We start from the raw sequence: 27,648 nt of genomic DNA, 5'->3' as shown, positions 1-27,648 counted from the left end.
AAGAGGGGGCGTCTAACCAGCCAGCAGTCTGAGTGAAGGAGAGGTCAGTATCAACAGACACACTGGTACAATCACTCGGCACAATATGAATGGACTGCACTGCCAGAATTATCTGCATACCCAGCAGGACACAGGGCCAACCCTCCAAAACTGGCATCATTTGCTTTTTAAACAAGGCCAAATTCACAAGAGTGCTCCATATTTTATGAAAGATTTTATGAGAGCAGAGAGATATTTTTGCAGAGTTGCATTTTTCTGATGAGTGATTAGCCTGGTTAAAAACAGCTCTGGAGTGGCTTTCTGTTCCTAGTCCTTACTGCTCTGAAGAGGATAAAAGTGTATGAAGTTCCCGTTTGATTTTGATGCATTCACTTATCTTAATTTCCAAGTCTTTGATTGCTTTATATCAGTACCGCCAAGACATGACTTATCATCTTTGAGTTTTAATACACAGCACATGTGCAGGACTGTGATAATCTATGGCCCTCAATCTGAGCCTTGTGCTTTTATACAACTCCCATTGGTGCTTATAGTCAGTACAACTGCACAGCCTTTGCTATGACATGCCATGTAAAGCTGTTCTACTAACAGCAATTAGGGCTACGTCAGATTAGATCAGATGCAACATCAAATTTAATTCATTTGTGTTATTACACTTTCATTTTGCTCCACCCCGCACAACTAAATCTTGACTGGTACTGGAATTCTGCCAATGCCAAGCAGCAACAATGCATGTTCCTGGTGGCAGCAGGCTGAGAAAGTCACCCCAGAAACCCCTCTCCCCAGCAAAATTTTCAGCTCCTCTGAAGGATTCTGAGGTTATCTTGGGCCAGATGGGATATATAATCCCTTCTACAAGCTCTGGGTCTATTGGGGGTCTCATTCCAGTCGGACAAGCCCGCAAAAACCTCCGAAGGGAGATATCAAGGAGGCACAAGATGTTCAAACCACCTCAATTGACTCCTTTTAATGTGGAGCCATGTCACCCTCCAGCTGATTGTATTCAGGATCTTGTTCTTTTAGTCATAACCATAGGTGTTGGCTGGAACCACAGTTAACGTAAGCCGGTATTTGCCAGTTTTAGCCGGTTTCATGAGCAGTTGTCTGGCAGATACAGATATTAACAGCCAAAATGTCTGGCTGAATAAAAGAGAAATGATCACATAATCAAATAGTGAATTATTACTAGTGCTGTTAAACGATTAAAATTTTTAATCAGATTAATCACAGGGTTGCTGTGGATTAATTTCGATTAATCATGATCAAATATCATTCATTTTTAATCTATATTAATCGCGTTTCATTTTGCATAAGCAAACAGACTCAATCTCCGATGAACGTATGCTTCGCGTAAGCTGGAAGTGATTTGGTGAAAACAAAACTCCTTCCTGCAGAATGTGCATAATACTTTAAGGTCGACTGTTCCGTCTTGTGTTTTTTTTGTACTCAAATTTCCCATCGAGAGGGCCAACGTGCTGTTTAGCATCTTCCATATCAAGTTGGTTGGTCACTACTGGATCAACGGCCCATTTGCGCATGCTCGACGGCATGCTCGATGGTATCCCTACTTGGACAAACTACCCAAAATGTGTTGAGTCATTCTGTGCTGTAGATGGGTTAACTGCATTAAAATTTTTAATCAGATTAATCATGATGATGGATTAATCTGCATTAACGTGTTAATTTTGGCAGCCCTAATTATTACATATTCTATATCATAATTCCTAAAAGATATGTAGTAAAGAATGTGTTTAAACAAACTCAAAGTAATATAAAATTGAAGTTATTTTACTACGACCTACTTCCTGTTTTGTGCTCGGGGGTTTGTTTATACATGCAACACAGCACATGGCTAGTTTTGCTGGTGAATATCCATGTGATCAAGATGATTGCATCAGACAAAGCTCATCTCTGGGGGACTGAAAACTACACAGAAAAATTGACAATGTGGAAAGGTTTCTGAGTTAGTCATTAATGCAGCTAATAAGGACGCCCCAACAGAGGGAACTACAGATAGCCCACTGACTTAAACTCTGATGCAGTGGGTGGGACAAGGATGGGCCCACGCAGAGAGTTAAAGTGGACTTTGAAGAGCACGCAAATCTACCTTTGATAAATATTCAGATGAAACAGAACTGTATACTAAAGGTCTGCTGTGGGAAGAGCCATCAACAAGAGGACAGCAATGAACCACAGAGGATGCTTTTTCTTTCTTTGGGACAATTTAAAATAAACCATGATGGTTGGATATTATTGTTTTAAGTTAGCAGTGGTTACAGTTGAGTTCATCAGTTTATGGCGCATATATGGGACAGTTGACAGTAAAGATTGATTTACATTTGAAATGCTGAATTTTGTCTAGCTGAAAGACCACTGGTTAGCTATTTGTTGGGACGATCTGTTGCCCTTTTCAGTTAAAGATGTTATTTGGTTGTTGTAAGCTGCTAAGTTATGGGAGCAACTAATGTGCAAGCAAATGTAAAGCTGCTGTTGTTTATGTGTTAAATGTAGGTGTACATTGTGCAACTGACATCATGTAAGGAAAAGCTCTCACTTTTTTCATTATATTTTGTTTAAACAACTTGCATACAGATAAATAAAATGTATTTTTGCTGCTATTTTAAAGTTCTGGTCATTTGCACTATGTGTAAATAAGCAGGCTGTCACAAGATAATGACAACGAGAGTTTACTGTCGGGCTTGGTAACTACTCTCACAGACTCGGGTCTAGTTCAGACAGAAACGTGACCCCAATCCAGCTTTTGTGCAGACATAAGCAGTATCAAAGTGTTTCTGTTTTTGTGTATTTTATTACTTTTAAATACAGGTTATTAATCATGTATGGCTATCTAAAATATATGTAAAGTACTTGTTCTTACTGGCCAGAATTCAAGAGGACTGATAGCCATTTAGGCCTGGGACAAAATAGACTTGTGTAAACTTTGGTTAGAACATAGATCGACTGGCAAATCAAAGCTCTGCCTTCAGACTCAGCTCCATCTTCACCATGACAGTCGGAAACAACACTGTCACTACTGCTGACACTGCATCAATCCATTTGTCAGTCTCACCCTCCATGAAAGGGCCGAGATACTCTAAGTCCCTCACTTGAGGCAGTGGCTCAACCCCCACCCAGGGCAAGCAATCCACCAGAGAACCATGACCTTAGACATGGAGGTGCTGACCCTTATGCCCGAAGAGGCAAAGAGAGTATCACCTGCAACAAAGAGAGATGAGATATTTGAGTCTCGAACTTGACATCAAACTCCCTTGGCTGCACCTTTAAGATCTTGTCCAGGGAACTCACAAAACTAACAAGGGACAGCCCTGAAAGAGACCAACCTTGTATTGAAAACAAGCTCCACTTTATGAAGATGACACAGATGCAGCTCTCACTTTTGTCAGACAGGGCTCAAATGGCTTGTAGCAACAGTGACTATACCCCATGTTCCAGCAGCATGATCATAGTTCTTCAATCCAGAAAACACATGCAGACTGGGAAGGTAGAAGTGAAAAAATACCTCTGTAAGTCTGTTGATTACAGCTGCTTCTGTTTCCTGTGACAATCAGAGGTACCATTTGATCAATTTAAAGAAGGCAGCTTATATAGAGTTTAAGTCCCAGTGCTATTGTCCTCTTTATCAGCACTAATGAAATGTTTGTAAAATGGAATTACTCAGTCAGAACAAATTGTTGTATAAGATACTACAATCCTGCTGTCTCATCTATTTCACTCTGCTTATCTGTTTCCATTTCTCATCAGCCCAAATCTCCTCTCTTCAATCTAAAATAACTGCTCTAACAGGAGATTACACTGTTACCAAACAAAGATGCATTGTAAGTCTCTGTGTCATTCAAAGCCACACACAAAGACTGAAAGATGAGAGGGACAGTGAGAGGAAGGACAGAAGAGGAAAAAATAATGAGCCCTTGTCCTGAAAGCTGACGATTTGATTCTCGTCCACTTCATCAGCTGATGACCGCTCAGACCCTCAGTCCATTAGCTAGAAGTCATTAAGCTTACTCTGCAACATCAAGTCTTGATAAAAATAAATATTCTAATATCAGAGAGGGAACACTACTATCAATGGATCTAGTCTGTGTTGTGTTATATATGAAAGGGTGAGTGCATCGATCAAGCAAACAATCAGTGAATTATTCAGGAGAACAAACAGCCCATGATGTTATTTCTGCTCTGGTTATTTTCAACATGTTCTATGAGTAATGTTCCAGAAAAATTATTATGGAAATAGCTCTCTTTTATTGAGTTTCTTTGTGGCTGGGTGTATTCAGGTGATCAAACAAAGAACCGGTGCTGTCTTGCAGTGCACTCTGAGACTGTGAGGGTCCAGAAAGGAGGTTAGCTGGTTGAGGTCTGACTACATGCTGAAAACCTGCTGACTGCACTGCTAAGCTAGCTGCTGACTTCAGACCTCTATTTGTGTGCTCTGTGCCACCTGCTCACCAGTGGAGCTCAAACATGCAAAGACACAAAAAATTCTCACATGCTGCATGTTCACACACAAACTATCACAAAGCCTAGTGATTCAAGAGTGGAGTAATGCAACTTTGCCTTACCCTGTTTTGTAACCATGCCTTTTCTTCATCTGCTTAATTTACATACAGTCAAAGATGTGTGTACATGTGTGGTCAGTGGTTTGAATTGTAAACGGTTTGAATTATGCTCACTTACCTTCTATTATATTGTATTTACACAGACAAGGTTTACATGAAAACTGACCCAAATCTTAAATAAAACCAGACACAAATGCATGGTTGTTGCAACCTGGGAAATTTGAATTTGCTGACTGCTGTCTTGCCACCGTAACAATGGCTGCCCCACTGTCCTAAGATTGCCTGTGGCATAGCTGAACACAGCCATGCACGTTCAAGAACTGTCCTTTGCAGAACTTTCTAAACATTGCTTTGATTTCAGCATAAATCTCAACAAATCACCATGTTGTAATTTTAATCTAACCAGTTTTATACATATATTTCTACGGAAATGTGCAAAATACACAATTTTAAAAGATTTAAAAATACTCTGTTTTTTGGAAGGCATCTCGCGACCCCCACTCAGTGTCTCACGTGGGAACCAATGCATTAGGTGACATCTTCTGCTTAATAAAATGTTCTTCTCTTAGTCAAGTCTAAGTATATTTTATTGTGAGGCACCAGTTCCATGACCTTGGATCCAGGACCCCATGGGGGTGCAAAAGATCTCAGAGGGGGAGGCACAAGATGTTGTCACCATTAGATTTGCATATTTAGTAAAATCATGATACACTTATTGTCCATGCAAAGGTCTTTTGGTTAAAGAAAAATATGAAGATCTATTTTCCTAGAGTTTTATCAGTGCAACAAAAAGAATGTTGATTTATGCTAGCAATACATTACTTTTTTCAAGTAGGTCTTGGGGGGACTTAAGAGTTTTTTTAGATACAAGTGTGAAGGGGGAATAATGAGGAAAAGACACTGAGAACCACTGAAGTAAGGTTTGATTGCTAACCAGCTTTAAATTAATGCAACACACTAGATAAACATCACCTGTTGGCATTAGAGCATGCGATATTATTTGCCAAAGGGCAGATGTCTGTCAACTCTCCCCATATCAGACGATACCAGTGTCAACTGACGGATTGGTGCATCTCTGAGGAAAATCTTATAATGGGGATTCTTTTAGTGTGAGTCTTTAAGTACTGTACATTTACCTCCTAACAAGGTCTAAAGGGTCTTAAAGGTAGAAAATAAAAAGCAGGAATATCATATGGGGGCAGACCAAATCTCACCAATCAAGCCCCTACTTTTCGTCTTCAGACATCATGAATCAGTGCACACATTATTGGACATCCATATTTGAGCTGCAGTGGCTGCTGGGATATCAAAAGAAAACCACAGAGCCTCTACCAACTGTTTGAAAGATCAAAGACCTCCCCACCTTCTGCTCTTTGTGAATACAGCTCATGTCACCTTTTGTTTCAGGTGACATTGAGGTCCAATCACAGGAGCTGCTGTGTCACTGGATGTGTCTCTTATATAACACAGTTTGACTTTTATCCTGGTGATGTTCAGTTTCTATTTCAGAGGAGACAGAGGCTGTCATTCAACTGTGTTTCCTTTTAGTCTGAGTACTGTTAATGAATTAATATTTAATCCTGCTAATTGATGTGGGTGGAATCCACAAATAACAATGTGTGGGAATGGTGAAAGAAAGGGGATGTTCATGTCTTAATACAGTCTGTGTGCATGTGAGGAGATGTTAATCTTAACCGTACATACAGATGATTGTTGGTGTGCATAACTGTGCAGCAGTTTTTTTCTCTTTACCTTGACAAGTGAAACATTGGACATGGAAGTGCGTGTTTTTGACGCGCACCACCTCCCCACGACAAACCTCCCCACAACGTTCGCACACAATGGGGGAATTTCCCCGGCTGGAGAGAGGAGAGCTGCTGTTGTTGTTTCCTCCGTAGAGCCCTGAATGGTAATGAACTGAGGAGAGAAGAGAAGATCAAACACCTGTTAGTGTCATGTTCAGACCTTTCTTTTGTCTCTCTTTTAACTGTATTCAAACATGTGATCAAAGTGTGACAAACAGCAGGAGCTACTGTCATATAAAAATGAGGCATCTGATGCATTTATTTGTCAGAAAAGTGTCTTGTTGCAGGAAAATGTGACAGCTAAACACAATCTATGAATCCTTTATGAATAATGTAGAGAAAAACAGCTGCTTACTTGCACCATGTATATGAAGAATAACATTTTCATAACAAGTGGACCGAAAGTCACGCTCAAACATCAGATAAGATGCTGATTATTCTCTTTGTAAGGATATCTGGTCTTTAGATGATTTTTTTTTCTTTTACTGCGACAACCAATCCTTGTTGATTAGTACGACTACAGCATACAAATAATTACACAATAAAAGAAAGTTAAGAGTGGTTCTAAAGTTGTTTGTCAGGACCCAAAAGTGGGGGGAGGTATTTTCAGCAGGTCACGAATGTATACCTGGAAAAGGAAATCGCAACTAAGTCATAAGTCTTACATATTAATTGTCACAGCAAAACAGAGCTTACGAGTTTAAGACAATAATGTACAGAAGCCCAATGTATTTTATCTTATTCTGTTTTGCTGTGACAATGAGTAAAATGTGGCTGTTTTCTCAAGATCTCAATTAATTCATTTCATCCTACAATAACAAAGCTTGTTTTCCCATGCACAGTTTTAATTTCTCAAGATCTAAAAAAACTGTTATAATGATAAAACAGAGTACAACAAAGTTTTTTCCAGGGTGACGAGTGAGGTATGCCTCAGATGAAGGAGATCAAGTATCTTGGGGTCTTGTTCATGAGTGAGGTTAAAAGGAAGTGCTGAACTGAAAAGCTGCTCTCCATCTCTCCAACATGTCACAGCGCTTTGACGCATGTGCTTGTGCCATATAAAGAGTTATTTCAGGATGGATGGATGGATAGATGGAATTTAAAACCATTTGCCGGCCGCATTTTACAGATTTTCACAGTGAATACAAAAGTGTGCAAATACCCATACTTGTACTTGTGGCTGAGTTTTACAGCCACTGAGCATCTACAATTAGTAGAAATGTTCATATCTGCAGACAACTATATTATGCCAATAATATCATGTACTGATTAACACTAACTAGATTATATACTCTACAACTTTAGATTACTTTTTGCAATAATATATATTTTTGAAACAAATAAACTGCTTGCTGCATTAATAAAATTGGTGTACTTTGTATTCTGCAGTTGACTTCTTTTTTAATCTCTAGCCTGACCAGAGAACACTCAGAATCCCACTGTACTGTCTACGACATAAGAGCTTTGAATTTCTAATATTGAAATAGTCGAGCAGAACATGATAGACGGATACACAATGAGAGAGAGAAAAAGAGAACAGTGGTGCCCTTTTGGGGATTACACCTTCATTCTCGATTATGAAACTGGTCAAATCCCTCTTAGAGACACAAGTCCTTTTTGATTCTGCCTGTAACACACAAACGCAGAGCTCTGTTTCTGTCATGTTAGGCCACAAAGATAACAGAGCAGTAGGGTGTAGAGATATCAATGGCTGACAGGATGTTTGATCGATACTGAATATGATTTCCTGTAGCTGTCAGCTGCACTCACCCATCTGAGCAACAATTCCATTGTATTCTGCTGAATTCAATTAAATTACACTTAATGCTACAGCATCACAGAGTATTATGCAATTGCAGTGAAGACACACTCACGCACACAACATGCGGGCAGGTTAAGCTGATGACAGTGGGAGAGAGAGAGAGAGAGAGTAGTGTTTCTAAAAATGTTTTCACGATGAGAAAAAAGAAAGCTGGAACACAAATGTTTCCTAACAAATAGTATCATCAGCATGTGTGTGTTTGAGAGAGAGCGAGAGTGTGTGTGTGCCACAGAAGCTGGCACTGGATCTATAGCCAGATGGCGGCACAAGGACTGAAACCACAGACATAGAAAGATCTGAGCCACCTGTGTTTGTGCATGTGCTCGCATGTGTGTAAGAGAGAAATGACTGAATGTGTTATTTTTGTGTGAATTTGTTATTTTTAGTATGTTTAAGCTGCGAATGCTCTACTTTATGGATTTATTAAGGTGAAAACCGACAGACTGTGTGTCACTGTGTACCATATACAGCTATTATGGTCATGTATTTTTTTTTTTAAATTATAAAATGGACTAGCAGTACACACACACAACCCTTCTAAAGAAAATTATTTTCTGAACTTTAACAAAAAAGTCACAATGTCCTGCAACTCCTTGTCACACACAGCAAATTTCCCTCAAAGGTGGCATGTCGGACCAGGAAATTAAAGCAACCCCTATGATTGTCAGACAACTGGCCTTTAGTCAACAAACAGAACTTCCTCTCATAACAATATTGATCTACAACCACAAGAAGAATGGACCCTCAGGTTGGACACCAGATCTGGGTCAACCAGATTTGTACTGAGGACTTACTTTATATTGATCTCTATCATGATCAACAATGTATTTTATGTACTTTGTCTTGTCAGCTGTGGTCTTTCCCAGTCTTTTTCATCGCTAAGTGGGATTTTTATGTATGTTTTGCATCGGTTTTATGTGGGAATGCGGATGGAAATTAGTGACTCTGTAAATCTGGTGCACCCATGTTTTCATTTACTATTAAGAATGATCAGTGTCATTGCACTCTGTTCCTTGATAAATAAACTAAACTAAACTAAGGTATTTTCGCACATGTACATGAAAACTTTCACAAGTTTTCTCAGGTGACCTGCAAGTTTAAAGGCAAACAGTCAAAGTTTTTACTTCTACTTTACAGGAACTTTTTCCAGCCAGTCCCCTATCAAAATTGCCATGTAAAGTCAGGCTTAGTTGATGTGTGAACACATCAGGACATAATTTTTAAAAATTACTTTGACCAATCAAGGAAAGATGTTGGCTTTTATACGACATGACTGGTGCATAACTGATTAGATTCTTGCTCACATTACAAAGCAGCTTCTTTTCTTTTCTGATAATCATGTTCTTATTTTCATTGATACTGTGACTATGATATGATAAAAGGTAAAAACTGCCATAATGTGCCGGATTGGCTCAGTGTGAAGGGTGTGCACCCATTTTTGGAGGCTATAGTCCTAAATTCACTTGTCGAGGGATTTCCCGACCCGGTGCATGTCTACCCGCATTCTCTTGCTCCATGTCCTGCCTCTCTTTAGCTGTCCTATCAAAAATAAAGGCAAAAAAAGCCCAAAAATAGTGTTTATCAAATCTAACCCCCTGGAATGCACCCCTCTTCCCCCCTTAACACAGGATAACTTAACACAATCAAGAACATATGAATATGAAACGTAAGAAGCTTTCTGGGCAGGCTGTCTAGTATTAACTTCAGTCAAAAATAAAACTAAGGAAAAAACATCTTTAAATGAGTCATTTTATTGTCTGGTCATCTGAGAGCTCTTTGGCTCTAAACCCAGGTACAGAGCAGTGGTGTTCATCATTAAAAAACTGATGATACTGGAAAAAAAAAAGAGTTAATGATGAGACAGCCAACTGTATAACTCTATTTTTCTGCGTATCAGCCGCCGTAGTGTTGTACAGTGATGTTCCTCCTTTGTTTATTTTGTATAGTTGAACTTAATGTAGCCAGAAAAAAAGCCAAGGAAACGAAACTGATGGAATTTCCACAAAAAAGTGTAACAGATCATTACCTCCACATTCCTGCAGGTTTTAGGTTTAAAAGTCCTCGCTGTTTGACGGCAACACATGTTAATTCTGATCTCTAACCTTGTGGATAAACAGATGGATAAAACAAATAAGGTCTCCCACTGTGTGAACCAAACCAATCAGCCCAAAGATAATCCTCCTATTTTCTGTGGATGGTATTAGGGGTTACACTGTCGCTCAGCCATAGGCCCCTCTGCGACACTGACATGGTTGTAATGTATTGGAGTGCAGCCCCAGCAGAGCCCTTATATAAGGTTAAACACCCCCTGAGGTGAGAGCTATAAAACTGGGGCTGCTAGGAGGTGCAGGCAGCTGCTTGATGTCTGAGTCTTTTCTGCAGAGCCACTTTTGTTTTGGATTTTGGGATTTAGTGGTTTCATATTATTAAAAAGCTGCTGTATGTGGGTCTATGTTTAGACGTAGGCAGATATTAATATGTTGCTGGCACAGTGTCGACCAAGATGTGTTCCCCAGTCTTCTGCTCCTGACTTAGGAATATCTGATTTTCATCTGCAGGATGTTGTAACTTTCTTAGTTGAGTAAATTCATTTCAATAAGTAATAATTTCTAATTCACTGCAACACAAGGCACAATTCTGCACATTTTGAAAACAGCATTAAATGCTTATATCGAACAGCTGCACAAAAATCTTTGAGTGATGAAACAATTGATAAGTGCTGTCAGATCAATACACAATATCAGCCTCTGTTTCTAACCTTCACTGACAGACACATAATGACAGGATGAAATGCAGTGTCAATAAGTGAGTCAAGTGATCAATAACCTCACTAAAGGGATGTTTATGTCTACCTCAAGTTAAACCCTCCCAGGACACTTTGATATTGATTAGACACAAGCACACTCAGAATGAACACCCACACACGTGCGCCTCTCTTACACATGGAGGCTAAAGCTTACCATTTGTCGGTCCACTCATGATGTGAGGTTGAAGTCCAGCAGCTTGAATCTTCAGTGTCTGTCAGTCAGCAGGAGAAATGATCTAAATATGACTAAACAATCCTCTGTGGTCCTCTACGACTTTAAACTCTCCCTCCCTGTCTGTCAGTCTGAAAAGGGCTTTCCCTGCTCCTCCCCGCAAGCGGATTATACTGCCAGCCGGCAGACTACTGTACCCCTCCACCCGAGTAAAGACAGCCGCTTCAGCCGGAATTAATCGAAATTGAATGGTACCATCCTTCCTCTCCTCTTCACTGTGGGTACTTCACGCCTTCAGCTTCGACCTCCACCGGCCAACAAACCCCAGTGGTCCTCTGGTTCGGCGTCCATCCCTCCCTCAATGTACAGTCGGTGTGCTCCGGCAGTGGACGCCAACATGCCTGTGCGCCTCGGAGCGGAGACTGAAGTGCTGCATGGTGAGTTTGTGAGGGGATTCACTCTCTCAGAGCTGTCAGAGTCGTTCGCCGGGTCGGACGAGCCCCTCGCATGGAGTGAGAGCGCCGATCAGCGTCCAACGTCTAAACTGCTGACGGGCCAGCAAATGAGAAGGACTACAGAGGACTCTGCACCCCTATGTGTCTTTCATTGCATTGAAGCTGGGAACAAAGCCCTAGCTAAAGAAACAAAGAAACAAACCAGCTTGTGTAAAAATAAAACATAAAAGTTGAAAAAGCAGAGTTAAACTATATCAATAACAGCGATGACTGCATCCTACGGGGTTTCCCTCAATGGGTCTACAGTAGTAGCTAGCAAAGTTGAAGAAACCTAAAAAGCTAAATCTCTAGTTTTCTTATATTTATTATACAACAAGACGGTTTAACGAGGGGGGTTTCTTTGTGAATCCACATCGAACGGCTTTTTTAAAACGCTCTGCTGGTACAAACAGATTAAATGTTAAGTTGTAAAATAACTACCACTCTTTCTAACGGGGTTTCCAGGCTAGGTAAACGTAGCAACTGGGCCAAAAGTAGCCGTTAGGTCAGCATTTCTTCAAAATTACTTTTGTCTAGCATGAACCTACACGCAACATCTAAGTTACAGGGGTTATTTCAGAACAAAGCAACTTAAGACTCAACTACCACTTTTATCAAGTCAATATTGAAATGTCTAACCGTCTTTACGGACAGTTCCTATACTTTATAAACCCTCTGGTGCGCTGTGATTGGCTGAAGCCTACCTTTGTCACTCAATGGCACGAGAGAGAAGGAGAGCATATGGCGCAGAGAAGCAACTATGAACGCATTTTAATATTTACCTCTGCGGGATGTAAAAGGCCCTGAGGCACCACTGACTCTTTATTGGATACAGCCTGCTGTAATTTGTATTTTGTTGGTCCTGTGTGTTATCAATGTAATATTCCCTCAATTTGTCATAAGGAAAGTGTGTCATTGGCTCTCTTAGTTATTTAATGCTGGCCTGATTAGCTCCACATTATGCGTTTTAATGTATTTTATCTCTATGTCACTTTTATAATCATATAGGCCTAATAGCTTAATCCTACAGAGGGTATAGAGAAGAAAAGTCAAGCATGAAATTAAAAATGTGTTGTGCCAGAAACAGCTTTCTATTCAGAGTCAGGGTATCAGGGTTTGAAATAAACTGTTTAATGCATTCCTATAAGTTTATAGAACTTAACAAAATACTAGAAAACTATACTGGGTGATAATAGGTGAATGGATGGACTGTCTGATTTGCAGACATATTAGAGACATATGACAACATAAATATTGAGACAACTGCTTTTTTTTGCTTGACCTTTTTATGTAACTTACAGAATATGTAGAAAACAGATTATGTTATTAAATAAAGGCAATGTAAATCAAATATTAAACAATGAATAGTGACATAAGAAAAATAAATCTTTTTTTTTTACTCTGAGGAAGGCTTTCAATGAAAAAAAGTAAAGATTCTGACCTCTTCACATAACGTTATGAAGTATTATTATCAAGTAATGGTATGATAAGTTCTCAAGTACTGCAAGCTAAAATCCCATTGGGACTGTAAGCTAGAGTGGGTTCAAGGAAGCTCTTCTTAGAAAAATAAGGTAAAAGTTATAATTTAATGATATAAGTGTTTTTCTATTGGTCCACAACAAGAAGACATCTGATTAAATAATGCAAAACTCAGTATACTAATTGATCATTTCATTGATCTCACTTATCAGCTCATTTCCACAATGTTAATTAGCAAAGTCAAACTGACTAAATCTGACAGTAGTTAAAGCAACAACTACACACATTCATCTCTGCTGGTGTGAAAAGGGACCAGAGCTTTATAGAGGCCTGCTGCAAGTAAAAAAGTACTTAAATAGTAAAAAAGAACAGTTTTTAGGCGCTGATTTATGTGCAGAAAAGGCACTGTCTTTCGACTTATATTTTGCTACTGTTGCTACTTATTCCTTTAATTTAGTCTTGATACTACCCTCTGCTTATTATCATTATTAGGGTTTAACTCTTAATTCTCTTTATCAGCACTAAACAGGAATACATTTTAACAAGTCATAACTAGCTTTAACCAATGAGGTAAGGGGCTAAATCAGCCGAATAAGAATAATAAATGTCTTCGGCAGGTGTATAATGATGTTTAACCAGTTATATTTTACATTTATCAAAAGCAAATCTTAAATATGTGGTATGTGTCTTTAGCATGTCTGAGTTTGAAATTACTGCAGTGAACTTTAAGAACAACTGTAGGATCAAAGTACTACAGGAAGAAGAGGGGCCTCATGTTTACAGTGTGATATATGTGTTAGAATAAGAAAATGTCCAGATTAAAATTTTACTTATCATAACTATGTGATACATACAATAAAAGTTTTATAAAATATAAAATTTGAGAATAATACTGTAAGGGTTCAATGGGTATGATGTCCGTGCTTCAGTCCATTAAATATGAACAGTTTAACTTTTTATGTCCCCTAAAACATTGTTTTTCATCATAGGTGTCTGTAGGTGAAGAGAGGCATAATCTCTTATTGATTATGAAAGCAATGCAATAGGACTTAGCCTATTAATCTGTAATGACTTGTAGAATACACTTCATTACATTAGAAGTGTATGCTGGATGTTTTATAACTCATGAACGATAACTGGGTAAAAACAAGTTTTAATGGTCTAAAGCAGCCTTTCCCAAACTTCTGTGTACTTCAGCCCAATTTGAGACCTTGTACATTCATAACAACAAACTTACATATTTATCTTTATTTATCATATTTTTTATCTTCTAAACAGGGGATTTCAATGCAAATGCTTTGCTTTAAAAATGATATATTAACATTAATCAGAAAGTGTTGAGGGGTCACACAGTACAATTAATGAGCCCTTGCCATTTATTTATTTTTTATTAGGGATCTGCAGAGCCACTCAAATTTGTATTTCTCATATTCATCTCTGTGGCCCCAGCAAACTCTTTCCAAGAAGCATTAATGTCTCCAAAGACATTCATTCATTCATTTGTGAATTTAAGGATGAATGAATGTCTCCAAAGACATTCATTCATCCTTAAATTCACAAAGCATGCAACATTTGACTGTCACCAGTTAATCCAACACCAGTTAAATTATGACACTAGTAGTATACATCAGAAAAAATGTATGAAAGGGTGACATGCGGTTCAACCGCTGACAGTTTTGAGACTTAAAATAACAACCCAAATGTAATCAAGTACTTTATGATCATTAAAAACATGGTTTACATTTCTCTTGTTTCTATGATTTTTTAGTTATTATAAATTACTTCTCATGACTCCCCTATAGTATCTTTGGCACCCACCAGTGGGTCATGGCCCGCACTTTGGGAAGCATTGGTTCAAAGTTTTTACTGTTCTAACAACAGAGGCATTAGTAAATCCCACTATGTGTAGCTTCAAAGATTCACCTAAAGGTGGCAGCACATGTTCAGATAGTGTTTTCTGTTCTGGTATAGAAACACTGCAAGGGATTTCATTGCCCTGCTATTAAAATGCCAGCTGGATAAGAAAGCCATGCAGACTGTTCATCAAAGCTGCATTACATGTGTTTTGGGTAGCTAGGTTTAACATTGGCATTAAAAAGGAATGAATGTGATTCAATCAATTGTAAAACATATTTGAAATGATGAATAAGTTGGGTTATATACTAGAATTTTTTAATAACATACTGTAATAAACTTTTAGGGGAAAACTGTTAGTTAAATGATCTAAAAAGATCATTTTCTTTAAAAAAAACAAAGTCCTGTTTTTTTCTGGTTTAGCACCGATGTGAGCTTGACCCCCTATGGATACGACATCTCTCCAACACAAAAACATGATTGCACTGTTACCGCTTAGTCTCTCCAGGCTCACTTCCAAATGACTGAAAACAATGCGAAGGATATTTGGGATATTTCCTGCAAACACCAACATCCAATCATGTTTCCTCACACCTCCTGCTGAGCTTTCTACACAAGCTGGAAATAGGTTGAGATCAAGTTCACATTAAACACAAATATAATATAGAGAGATATGCTAAAATGAAAAAGGAACAGGATTTGATTAACAGCAGGTTATAAAGGAGAAGGCCTCTGTGACCTCACAGTTAAGGCTTCATGTCCAGGCTGTTGGTTTCAAGAGGAGGTTAAATGAACTGTCTGCAAACTGCAAGTAATGAACATATAGAGTTTGAGTTTTCATCATAGCATTTAATACCATAAAGGAGACTGTTGAGCTGTGGAAAACTGCTTTGATTGATACTGATTTCTCTTTAATGAGTATGACGGACGGAAAAATTGTCCTGTAAAATTGTTAGACTTCTGTGTGTTCAGGAAGAGGGACTGAGTTCTGTTGTCTGAAACATGAAGCAATGTTGATCCTAGTCGGCAGCAAACAGGGAAGCGAAATTGTAAAGTAGTTGCTCTGCTTTGTGCTCACATGGACACAGACTGGTACTCCAACAAACATGAAAAATAGTAGTAGTCACATGGCCCTACAGACTGTGTTTTGGGGGTAGAATTAACAATATTAACACATTTCCTAGAAAAGAAGTTTCAGATGCACACATCCTCTTTTCCTTCTTTTTTGGTTATTTTGCTGAGTGACATGACTGTAAAGTAGTTCCGTTAAAGATGAGCTGTAGTAAACTTTAGCATCTGTGTTTCCAGTTATTGTGAATGTGTTGTCAAATTGATGATAAAGTTAGAACTGCCTGTAGTTTGTTTATGTATACATATGTTTTCTTAGCTGCAGTGGGTTGCACCCTCAGGGTCACTGTATTCTGGTGATGGAGGTGCAAGAATGGAGAAAGATCAAATCAACATCATGTGGTGCTTAAGAGGTGGAAAAGCAGCCACATCCTCTTGGACAGGAAGTATACTTTTTTTTAATAGGAAATGTGACATAACGCCTGTCCAGAAATAACTCCACTGGGAGATGTTGTAAGTTACTTTGACAATGGTTCAAATTAAAATGCATAGTCAAAAAGAATGCAGGAATAGACCGCATTTATGAATTTTAGGTCCATAATAAAACCTGGTTTTGATGAGTATATTTCGGTACTCTAAGGTAGCAGACTGTTGCCATACAGAACAGAATGATAATGACACAGACCCTGGAGGACTGATAAAATCATAGTCTGCAGAGAGTTTGGTAAATTTGATACCATCCTTTTACTGTGTGAGGCTAGAGTTATCCTCTTCTATGACCCTGCGCTGACTAAATCTCATCTTTTATCTCTGGGGGGTCTGGAGTCAGAATGTAATTGAGAAATACAAATATTCACTCTCATGCTCGCACCTACAGCTAATTAAGAGTCTCCAGTTAATGTACCGTGCGTGTCTTTGGACTGTGGGAGGAAGCCAGAGTACTCAGACAGAAGTCACGCATACACAGGGAGAATGTGCAAGCTCCCCACAGAAAATCCCTGTCAGGTCGGGGTTTGAACCGAGAACCTTCTTACTGAGAGGCAAATATTGTTAAACTGGCAGTTTTTTCATCCAAATGATCAATCTCTCATGGGTGAGACAAACCAGCCCTGTCACCTGTACATGAGGACACTCACAGGGTCAGGTGATAATTATGAGTTCTGTGTGCTTTTGAACATCTCTTCATAACATAGTCATTTGGTCAGTCATTAATGTGAATGTATCGTTTGAGCAGATTTAATTCACACCTGTTGATTTCTAACGGTAAATTGACACTTTAACAAGAGAGGTTTGGCAGCACACTTCAGATCTCAGACCACTACTGTGAGATGTCAAAACAGAGGTGACATGATTAGCTGGTACAACTTTTTTCCAGTTTCAAACTTTTTTAATAAAATTTAACTCTATTGATCAACAAAGTCTGGCAGTTACATTCTTGAAATAACAACAGTGAAAACTAAAGACTAAGCAACATTTCCTAAATGAAAAAGAAATAAAGGTCAGAGGTCTGACTGGAGATTAATAAATCCTTTTCAGATGCTGTTACACAAACAGAGGCTTGCTTTAGCTTTGTTTGCTTTAGTGAAAGCTAATGTAGCTACGCTAGTTGTGTAGTTAACTGTAATCCAATGTAGCTACAAAAGCTTTAGCTTAAGCAACATGGGTTGAAATACATTTTTAGGGGCTTTTTTGTTTGTCTGGTTTTAAACAAACAAACAAAAAAAGGCCCGTGGGAAAGCATTAAAGATTCAAAACAGAGTAACCTTTTCCACCCCATAATAAGCCAAGCCTGTAAGTGGCGCTGTGACGCTGCCACGGAAATGCACTAAAAGAGAGCAGAAGAGTACAGAAAACTGCCCCAAACTCTCTCCTGGTTGACCTTCCTGTTGTTCTCCGCGGTGGATTTAAGAACATCTGGTGTATGCTGTCCTCTGTGGTGGTAAAGGAGCATGAAATTTTGCTGTAAAAGTCATTATCAGCTCAGTAGCTTTGGCAGCACGAACACAGCGCTGAAATCGACCATAGTTGTTTTGGTTTGACACGCCCATGCGGCTTAAGTGGGCTATACTATGTATGACTTAATAGTTTCAAGAAAGACGCAGTTGGCTGTCCACACGAAGACGAAACGGTAAGCATTTACAGATTTGTTGACTCTGGGACCGGGTTCAAAAAGTAGCATTTACGGCCTCTCAAAATGCTGTTTCAATGTGGATGAAACGCCAATATGACAAAAAACTTGTGTGTACTCCAGAATTCCCTTTTGTGTGGACAAGGCCTTAGAAAGGGTTTTTATAGCTGGTTTATACAAGGCCAAAGACCTCTTTGCTTGATATATATTTTGATCAAAGCAAGCAGACATGTTTCATTTTGACCACAGGTGACTGTTTTCAGAGATGGAAATGGGGAATTAAGTGTCACATATAAGTAAACACTGGGGTCAATGTTTTCTGTGGCCATGACGTGTGTATCATCAATCCATGTTGGTCACGGTCAGAAAGCGAAGCTGCGCTCCGTCATCAACTTTAATCTACTAGTTGTACTATAATAGGCATTAAGATCTTCTTGTGCCCTGTTTTGGTGTTGAGTCCTGGAGATTTGACGTAGAGAAAGTTTCTTGATAAATAGACTGAGGACAGAATAAACACTAAAGAATAAGACTCTTTTGTTGCACAGTAGGACATGCTGGTCTTCTACAAGATCTTCTAAATTCAGCTTTTCAAGTTTCTCTCCACAATCAGACTTGTTCACATCTATGAGACTGTGGATTTATGACACATGGAGACACTCTGTACCTACATTCACAATAAAGACTCCCCACCCATTTTTAACAAATAGACTCTAAAGTCAAGTCTATTGTTTATTCGTGCAATGTTGGTCACAGATCACTTTGCACACCCAAAACCTTTGGATTTATAGTATTAGAATAACAGAACTGCTGATAAATCAGACATCATTATGTCCTTGCTTAAAATAAGGGACAAACCACACCTCATGTCCACAGATATCTTACATATAAAACAGTTCCCGCCCAAGTTTGACTCAAAATAAATCATGAGAAAATGTTCCTGAAGCATGTTTTTAGTTTTGCCTTGGCCAAACGTCATGGTAAATTCACCTCACCTTTCTCTGAGTGTGTGTTTTCCATCTTATCAGATGCTGATAATCAAGACCATTGTTGTTGTAGTGTATTATTCCACTCTACCCACGGTGTCAACTTTCACAGAGAAAACACAAAATACTCCATTCAGCTATTTATGACAGTATGAGCCAGAGGGGACAAACAACTGTCTTTTACTACTAAAACCGCCACGTTCAAACACATTAAAGCTGTTGTTGTAGAGAGTAGATCTCCAGGCTGCTGTTTCAACTCCCTCACATTCTTAAAGCCACTTTTGTTTTTTCAAAGCTTTGAATCTAATCCAAGGTGGACCAGGAAGCTGTGTTTGTGTTTGGACAGACAGGAATCCTCGGAGCCTTCAGGGCCCCGTAAAAGGCGGAACAGTACTATAAATGACATCATTCTAATCATTGTCCATCATGGGTGAACTCAGTTTGGTACCTTAGATGTGTTTGTTTTGGTTTGTAAAGAGATGAAGTGTGAAAGAGCAGCTGTATTGAATAGAGAATAGTTTTTCTGTCTGAATGCAAAAGCAGCAACAGTGTGAAACAGTGGTGCACACTGATTGCCTATAAAGCCCTAGTCAACACGTAGGTAGGAAACACAGCTGTTAGGACAATTTCCATCCATTCATTTTCTATATCACTTATCCTGTTCGGGGCTGCGGGGGGGCTGGAGCCTATCCCAGCTGTCATTGGGCGAGAGGCAGGGTACACCTGGACTGGTCACCAGTCAATCGCGAGAGAATTTTCAAATGTCAAGGACATAATTTCTGTCCTTGAGTAAAACACTATTTGTGTTGAAAGGATTATTCATTAATACAGATGAGAAAAAAAACTCAAAAATACCCACTGACAAGTGGACAAGGCCCAGGGGGTGGCCAATCAGATTGCCACTCTTCTAGAAACACCCCTGTCCACTTGAATGTGAAATACTTTCTGATGGTGACTCAGATTGCATAGTACATGAGAAGGACAAAAAATTAAAGGAACTCTTAATAAAAGATAAAAATCATTGAACAAACTCACCAAGGATATGGTTTAGATTTTTGAACAATGTAAGAAAAACAATCTGGTACCTTTCTTGTCCATTTAAGGAGCACAAATGTCTTTTTACCTGTGAAAGACAAGTTGTCCTTAGATTTTTTTTGTTTCTCTGTCATGTAATTACATCATGTGTATTCAGACAGGACAACTAATGGAAGAAACCGAGTTTCATCACAAGTACATCTTTTATTGTGCAGCTTCACTTAACAAAAACAAAAAAAAAAATAAAGAAATGTCTTTTCTACTGTGAAAATGCTACCATAATCAGCCTCTTTTGTCCCCTGGCCATAGATCACTATCATGTTACTTTAAAAGGAAAATTCCACTGTTTTGAGTTGCAGCAGGGATCTTTACACTGAAAACTTTAAAAAACGAGCAAGGACAGAGAGCTTATGAAACACAGTGGACAGGTAGAAGTGAATTCTTTCATCTCCCAGACAAATACAAATCACATGTTTATGCTGCTTAGTTTTGAGTTGAGTAAAGTGCACTTTATGATGAAAAATGTGTTGAAATAATGACTAAATACCAGATATCAGCAGCAACTTCTAAGCTGCATACATTCTTTATGGTGTGATTTAAGAACGCTGATATGTCTACTGATGTAAAACTGCTGAGGATTGTTTGAACATTAAACTTCAACTGGATGATGAACGGCACAAGTGTTAACAAGAGGCACCAAGACTAGCCCGGGGGGAGGGGAAAATATGTGCAGTAGAGTGCAATAATTACAGAAGACATCAGGAGAAGAAAACATAGAGAGTGATGAAGAGTGAGGCAGAGGAGGAGTTATGACAGGAGAGAGAGGAGATAAAACAGGAGAGAGTGATCGGGGAGAGAAGAGAGAGTGACAGAGAAGAGAGGAAGTGAGGGGGAGTGAAACATGTTAGGGACAGTAAGGGAGAACGAGGAGGAGGACAGGGAAAAGGAGAGAGAAGAAGAGGAAAGGAGAGCTGTTGAGAGAGGTTTTACTGTGTATTCTGACATATCAGAGGTTAATCTTTCTTTTTTCCTTACCTGTGTACAGACATAGATGTAGGTGACAGTGTATTTAAGACAGAAATAAAAAGAAAAATTTAAACTTACAGTCATGTAAATTGACTCCATCATAAGTTGAGTCAGGAACACCTGTCATACATTTTACCATTTATTTTTGCCATAGTCTTCTTAATGAATTTTGCACGTCACCACAAACAGACAAACAAACAAAAACCCTACACCTACCCCCCACCCTACAATCCCTTATCCCTAGCTGCCACTCAACAATCAAGTCTGCTACACTTCATTACAATGTTGTATAAAGAGTAAAATAAAGCACAAAGAAAGAAAAGATTAATAGAGGACTTTCTGTAAATATATTAATGAAATAGTTACAGCAGTAACCTGATGTATAAAAAAAAAGTTATGCAATGTCACCATTGGGCCACAACCCACATCTCAAAACAAAACTACATTTCATAGAATAAACACTGTATTTTTACATTTTCTATCATGAATGTCATAGCAGCATGTTTGACTCCTTTCAGTGGTCAAGACCTTGTAAAACCCACTGACAAAGAAGATAATTAAATAAATAAAATTTGAAAATAAAAATCAAAAGAAAAGAGAATGCAATGGGATCAATGTCACTAATATAGAGAAGAATAAATAGAATAAATACATACAAAATAATTAAATAGTAAGAATTTAAAAATAAAAATCATGAAAACCTAAGATAACAGGCCGCAGCCTGACACTAATACAGCGAAGAGTTAACCAGGAACAACATGACCAGGCCATAGAGTGTGTGTCAAGGGTCAAACACATCAATTCAACAACTGAGGATTTACTTGTGTGGAAGGTCTATCAAAGAATGTCCAAAAGGGTCTCCACACATCATTAAATTTCTTTTCAGAACCACGCAGTGTAAATCTGATTTTTTTGAGCTACAGGTACATTAATACATCTGCTACCCAGTGAGATACTGAGGGTGGAGCAGCATCCTTCTGGTTCAAAAGTATCAAGCGGGGAGCCAAAATGTTGGTAAAGGCTATGACCCTTTGGTCCTCTACGGGTAGATGCATCTTCTCTGGAACTACCCCAACACACAGTATCTGTGTGATACTGTAGCTGTTTACTTTTCTTAACTCTTTTTAATCAAACCAATCAGGGAGTTAACAGAAGAAAATGTATCTTTGGTGGAACTGCAAAAAAGAAAAATCCTTGCCTCTTAATAATGAGTATTTTGTTTGCCCATTCAAAATTTTTTTATGGGGAAAGATTTGGATTTGTGTAAAAACAAATACTGTGGTAACCATGATGAGGTAGGAGAAGACAATCAGGCTTCCTTAGAGTCTTTGAAGTGGGGTTTCTGACCCCCAGGGGGTCTTCAGGGAGCACGACTGGCCAACAAAAATAAAAATCGTCTAACATTGGGCCTCATTCATCAGCATCTTCTTATGATTTTTCTTGAATTTGTTCTTAGAGAAACCTATGTGGATTCAAGACACATCCTTAAAGAGCTAAATTGTTCACACCTTTGTTCTCAAGTTGATCAATGACAGGTTCCAGTTCACACAGAAACACAAGAGACACAGGAAACACCGGTGAAACTGATGTTGGGGTTTTAATGCTAGATTATGGTCATCATTAAAATATGAATGATTATTATAATTATTATCAATATAAATGAATGTATTAATCAAGATTAATAAATAACAGGACACCACCCCGAAGACAGGGAGCAACAACCATAACTTGTGATCACAGTGTGTGATTAGAGTCTGATGTCCGGGTCCAGGAGTGAGCAGAGGTCAGTCCACTAACGGCCCTTCCATGGTTTGAACGCGTCTCCAGCAAATGAAAAGTCTTGTGGAGTCAAAAATCAGCTTTAGGCTGGAAAGATGGCAAAACAGAGCAACAGCGGCAGGCAGCTGGTCTGCTGCTTGAATGGCAGTGGAATGACACCACAGAGATTTTTACCTGCAGAGTCTCCTCGGGTCAAGGAGCAAGAGTGTGTCCTGTTGCAAGGAATCCTGGGATGATGAATCTCGTATTCTCTTTGAAATTTCCCTCCAAAACTACACAAAACAGGTCTCTACAGTGCTCGCTAGGCCTGAGTGTTTTCTCACATGGCTGATTTCCAACTCTGAGAACCTGCAAAAATCAAAGTCAGGATCATGACACATTTTCAGCTTTGGTGTGTGTCTCTTTAAATGCACCTGAGCTCCTTCTCTGGCTGACATTAGTACAGCTGTGTGCTTCCATGGCTGTGGGCAGAGCTATGGGTAGAGATACTAGTTGACAGGTGATGTTATTACAATACTAACTTGGACTAACATGCCACAATGAGCACAGCTTCTCAACAGGCTGTCAGACACAAGTAGATCACAAGCAAAGGACTGTTGGTAGATACATCAGATACTAAAATAAACAAGCAGACTAGAAAGTGTTTTTTTTTTCAATAATATGTTCCTTTAAAAGGTTTTTAGATTATTTTTTTAACCTGTTCTCCTTTCTGTAAATCCTTCATCTCAATCATCACTGTCACTTGACAAGATTGGCCCCACATCAAATCCCACGTCCTTCCTTCACCTCCTTCAGACTCCATCAGGGGGCTATCCTATCACACTCTCAGCCTGAATTCCTCTTCAAAGTACATGAAGATGATGTCATTATGGAGTCTGATTGTCAAAGACTTTGCACATTTCTCACCCTTATCTAATGTGCAATATGAATTACTGTTCACTCATAATAAAGGCTCTCCTGATTAAAATGATTACCCTTTGACTGTATTAGGGTGCAGTAATTGGGTTCATGCTCTGAGTTATATTCCATTATTTATAGTGTGACTCACTTAATAAGAAATGCATGTTTAACAAATTTGTGGAAAACTGAAAAAAAGCCACTTATATGTGGTCAGAAGAAGGTTCAGTTTTCCTGGTATCATGAGAAAAAATTTTTCTCACTGCCTTGTTTGACCCTTTCAGTCATCACATCTATATCTGACAAGCAGAGGTGAAACAGGGGCTGTCAAAGTACATAAACATGGTGTAGGAGCAGAACAGCAGAGAGATAGAGAGACTGAATAAGACAGGGGTAGTAGAAAAGGATCAGGGTTAAGTTAATGCAAGAATGGATTTCTTCTTAGGCCATTGCACTTGAAGTAAATTCCCACCTATGGTTCCAGTCAAAAGCACAGTCACACACATTGCTGCATATACTTTTAATTGCTTCCTATTAAAAAGCATGGAAGAAAAAATGTGCAAAAACACTGCAAAACCATGATAGAAGTCAAAAATAAAATTGAATTAGATCCTATTGGGTCATTTTCGTCATACAGTGCCCTTCTCAAGCAATTTCTTATTCAGATTATTCTTCTAATCCTGCTCATATCAGAGCCCTGCAGTCCATGTAGCCATTGTCTGATCCTGGATCAGGAAATAGACGGGCTTAAAATCCAGACTGGTTGGACTATGGCAGCAGGAAACTATACAGTATGGTCTTAAAGGTCTACATGTATATTATACTCAGGATATACTGTACAGCATTGGCCTCTAGGAGAGCAAATAAACAGCACCGAGAAATCCAGACTGAGGCTGGAATTCATTCTGAGTCCACTCACCGCTTACAAGATAAAAAAGAACTGTTGTGTTATTCCACCACACACCATTCCTTTATGTGGTTTCCTTCGAACCTTTTATACAAACATAATGAAAAATTATTTACGATAACACAAATGTAGCTTTTAAGATAAACTGTTCCACTTTATAACAAGACGATGATATCTCATGTGAATCACGACTAGGTTCAGAATTTCACATCCGGAAAAGGCATCTTATCGTACTGCTTATCAGCCTCTTGGTTCCTGTGTGATGCCTCAGTGTACTCTGCAGAAACACAGCTGTCATGGCGTTGCCGTGGGAGGACAAGTGAGAGTGACTACACAGGATCCCGCTGGAGGAAAGAGGGCCTGAAATTAATATTTATTGCATTTTCTTTTTTCTTATGTTGCAGCCTAATGCCAGATTTGGGAAAACTTGCTGGTAAGTCAGTTACTTAGAATTGCCCTATTCTATCCGAGGTATTAGGGCATGTTTGAATCTTAGAGTTAAATCCTTTCTATTTAACATCACTGCCCAAACACATTTTTGAGAATAGACACAAGTTCTTGAGGTACTTCACATGTTACTAAAAATGGCTATGAAATGAAAAAAGCACATTATTTCACTCTTTTACAAATAGAAACTGTTGTGAGTCACCTGGCAACATTGTTTTCACTTAATTATGACTTAAAGCACTTGAAAATTACGATCATATGAGTTACAGTTGAAGGCATCAAATGAACTAAGCCAGAATGTCTCCCAGTGAAATGTTTGATCACCATTCAAAGAAAGTTAGAGACGGTGAGGAAGAAAGGGGATTTTTAAGGTGGTTAGGTTGAATAAAATGTATGACGTGCTCTAAGCACGCAGTTTTAAAACACTCTCTTATCCCCTCACTGTTTATCTCACAAGACAGGTTTGAAGGGAGAAAGGAATGAATCCAGGAAATACTGGAAGCAAACTCTTCGTGGTTGCAAATGTGGCAAACGTTGCCAAATCAAAATTTGTGTTACACCATTATAATCTCTGACATTTGAATAAACAACAACAATGGATTAAACTATGTCATCAATGGGGCGCAGGTGGCCGAGTGGTTGAGGTGCGCCCATGTACATACGTGGACAACCTGGGTTTGAATCCAGCCTGAGGCCCTTTACCGCATGTCTCTCCTGGGCTCCCGTCCCTGTTTCCGACTCTATCCACTGTCCTCCTCTATCGAATAAAGGCATGAAAATGCCCAAAATAAATCTTAAAAGAAAAAAAAAATTATAAAAAAACTATGTCATTCATGCATCTTTTTTGCATTTAAATATTTTTTCACAACTGAGCAGCACATGAATGTGATATAGCAACAGACAGCAGCTGCTCCCACTCCCTCATGGTGCAGGCTCTGATGTTACATACAGCATTTTCATGACAAGGATAAAGATGTTTGTGGGGACGGCTCTGTTGTGGTGACCACCATGACAGGAAACGGATCGTTACCTTTAGTTTGTGTATGAAAATGACATGCCCTTCTTTAGCTGACCTCCTCTAAAAGCAGACTTTCTCACTTCATGCCCACACTGCAGGTCTGACTGAACTTCTGGCTTTTCTTTTGTCCATATTCTACAAATACAGTCATTAAAGCTGTAGTTAAAGGTGTCAGTGTGCTGATATGTTTTCACAATAAGTCTTGGCGGATCACTTTCACTGTCCAATTTTGACATTACTATTCATAACATCCAGAAAAAAATAGATGAGGTGCTAGTGTGCAAAATATGCATTACCTTCTAGCTTTGCTTTGGTCATATTTGTTATGACTGGGTTGGTGTGTCTGTGAAAGGCAGAAGCTTTAAACACTTTTAAAACCTACAACCAGCCATGCTATGATAAAAGTGCATGCAAGTGTTTAAAGGTGTGGGAGAGAAGGATGTGGAAAGAGGGAGGAAGGGATCGACAAGGACAGGAAAAGGTGTGGAGAGGAATGTATAAGGCTTAGACAGACAGGAGGTTATGACCATACTGACTGCACTCTGTCACTTTTTTAGACATGCTACAGTGGGAACTATTCACTGTCTCACTAAGCATAGCCCGCCCATTTTTTTGCTCTTTGCACGTCTTCGTTGCAGAAGTGGTTTCCTCTGCAGGCGTCAAACACTCAGTTTGCCCTGTGTCAGCAGCTTGCAGGGTGATTGTCCCCACCAGAATATTGAGAGCAGATCAGCTGGGTGCTGAAGACGTAATTGACTCAGCCTGTGAAGATGAAACATGATGTTGAAATGGTTCCTTGGGGTTTTATCTCTAATCAGTCTCTTTGGCCTCATTGATTGTGCTGTAGACTATTTAACAAACAAGCCCCAAAAGACGTCCTGAAAGAAGAAGGATGATCACAGGAGGGGAGATAAAGAGGTCAGAGACACAAAGATAGTACTGGGGTTTTCTGTCTTATAAGTAAAAGAAGAACAAGATAACATTTACCATAAACACACCAAAACCTGAATAAAAAAATTCTAATTCTTTCAGTTCAGTTGCTTTTACTTGGCAAAACTGAACTTATGGAATTATTTATAACTCTACTCACAAATAATGCAGGAATAAAAACATTGTAAATATTTGTTTAGATGCTGTTAGTCTGAACTTTTCACTTCCTGCTCTCATCTGGTAGTTTCAGTTGAAACCCATGTGTTACTATGTGGGAAGATGTTTTTGTGAACAAGCAGGTTGTCATCAGCGTAGAAGAGAACAGTACACTTTGTTCAATGACATATCGCTTTACCCATAACTGGTTCATCCTGTGGTTTACAGGGACATTCAGTGGGTTACCGTGTTAGTATGAACTTAGAGG

At 39.0% G+C, this 27,648-nt stretch overlaps 1 protein-coding gene across 2 annotated transcripts in view; it reads right to left on the bottom strand.

The window, feature by feature from the left end:
- Window positions 1-11,559, bottom strand: part of LOC121518803 (actin-binding LIM protein 3-like) — a 72,092-nt gene extending 60,533 nt beyond the window's left edge. For both annotated transcript variants that reach the window (XM_041801425.1, XM_041801426.1), the window contains exons 1-2: window positions 11,162-11,559; window positions 6,327-6,491 (exon numbers count right to left, since the gene is read on the bottom strand). In XM_041801425.1, coding sequence (XP_041657359.1) covers window positions 6,327-6,491; window positions 11,162-11,180 — 184 coding nt within the window. In that variant the 5' untranslated portion in view covers window positions 11,181-11,559. The remainder of the gene's footprint in view (window positions 1-6,326; window positions 6,492-11,161) is intronic.
- Between the last annotated feature and the right edge of the window lie 16,089 nt (window positions 11,560-27,648).

Source organism: Cheilinus undulatus, linkage group 12 (genome assembly GCF_018320785.1).
Source record: "Cheilinus undulatus linkage group 12, ASM1832078v1, whole genome shotgun sequence".
In the NCBI taxonomy this organism is placed as follows: domain Eukaryota; kingdom Metazoa; phylum Chordata; class Actinopteri; order Labriformes; family Labridae; genus Cheilinus; species Cheilinus undulatus.
Note: the sequence above shows the minus strand (reverse complement) of the source record. Positions and strands in the feature narration are given on the sequence as shown.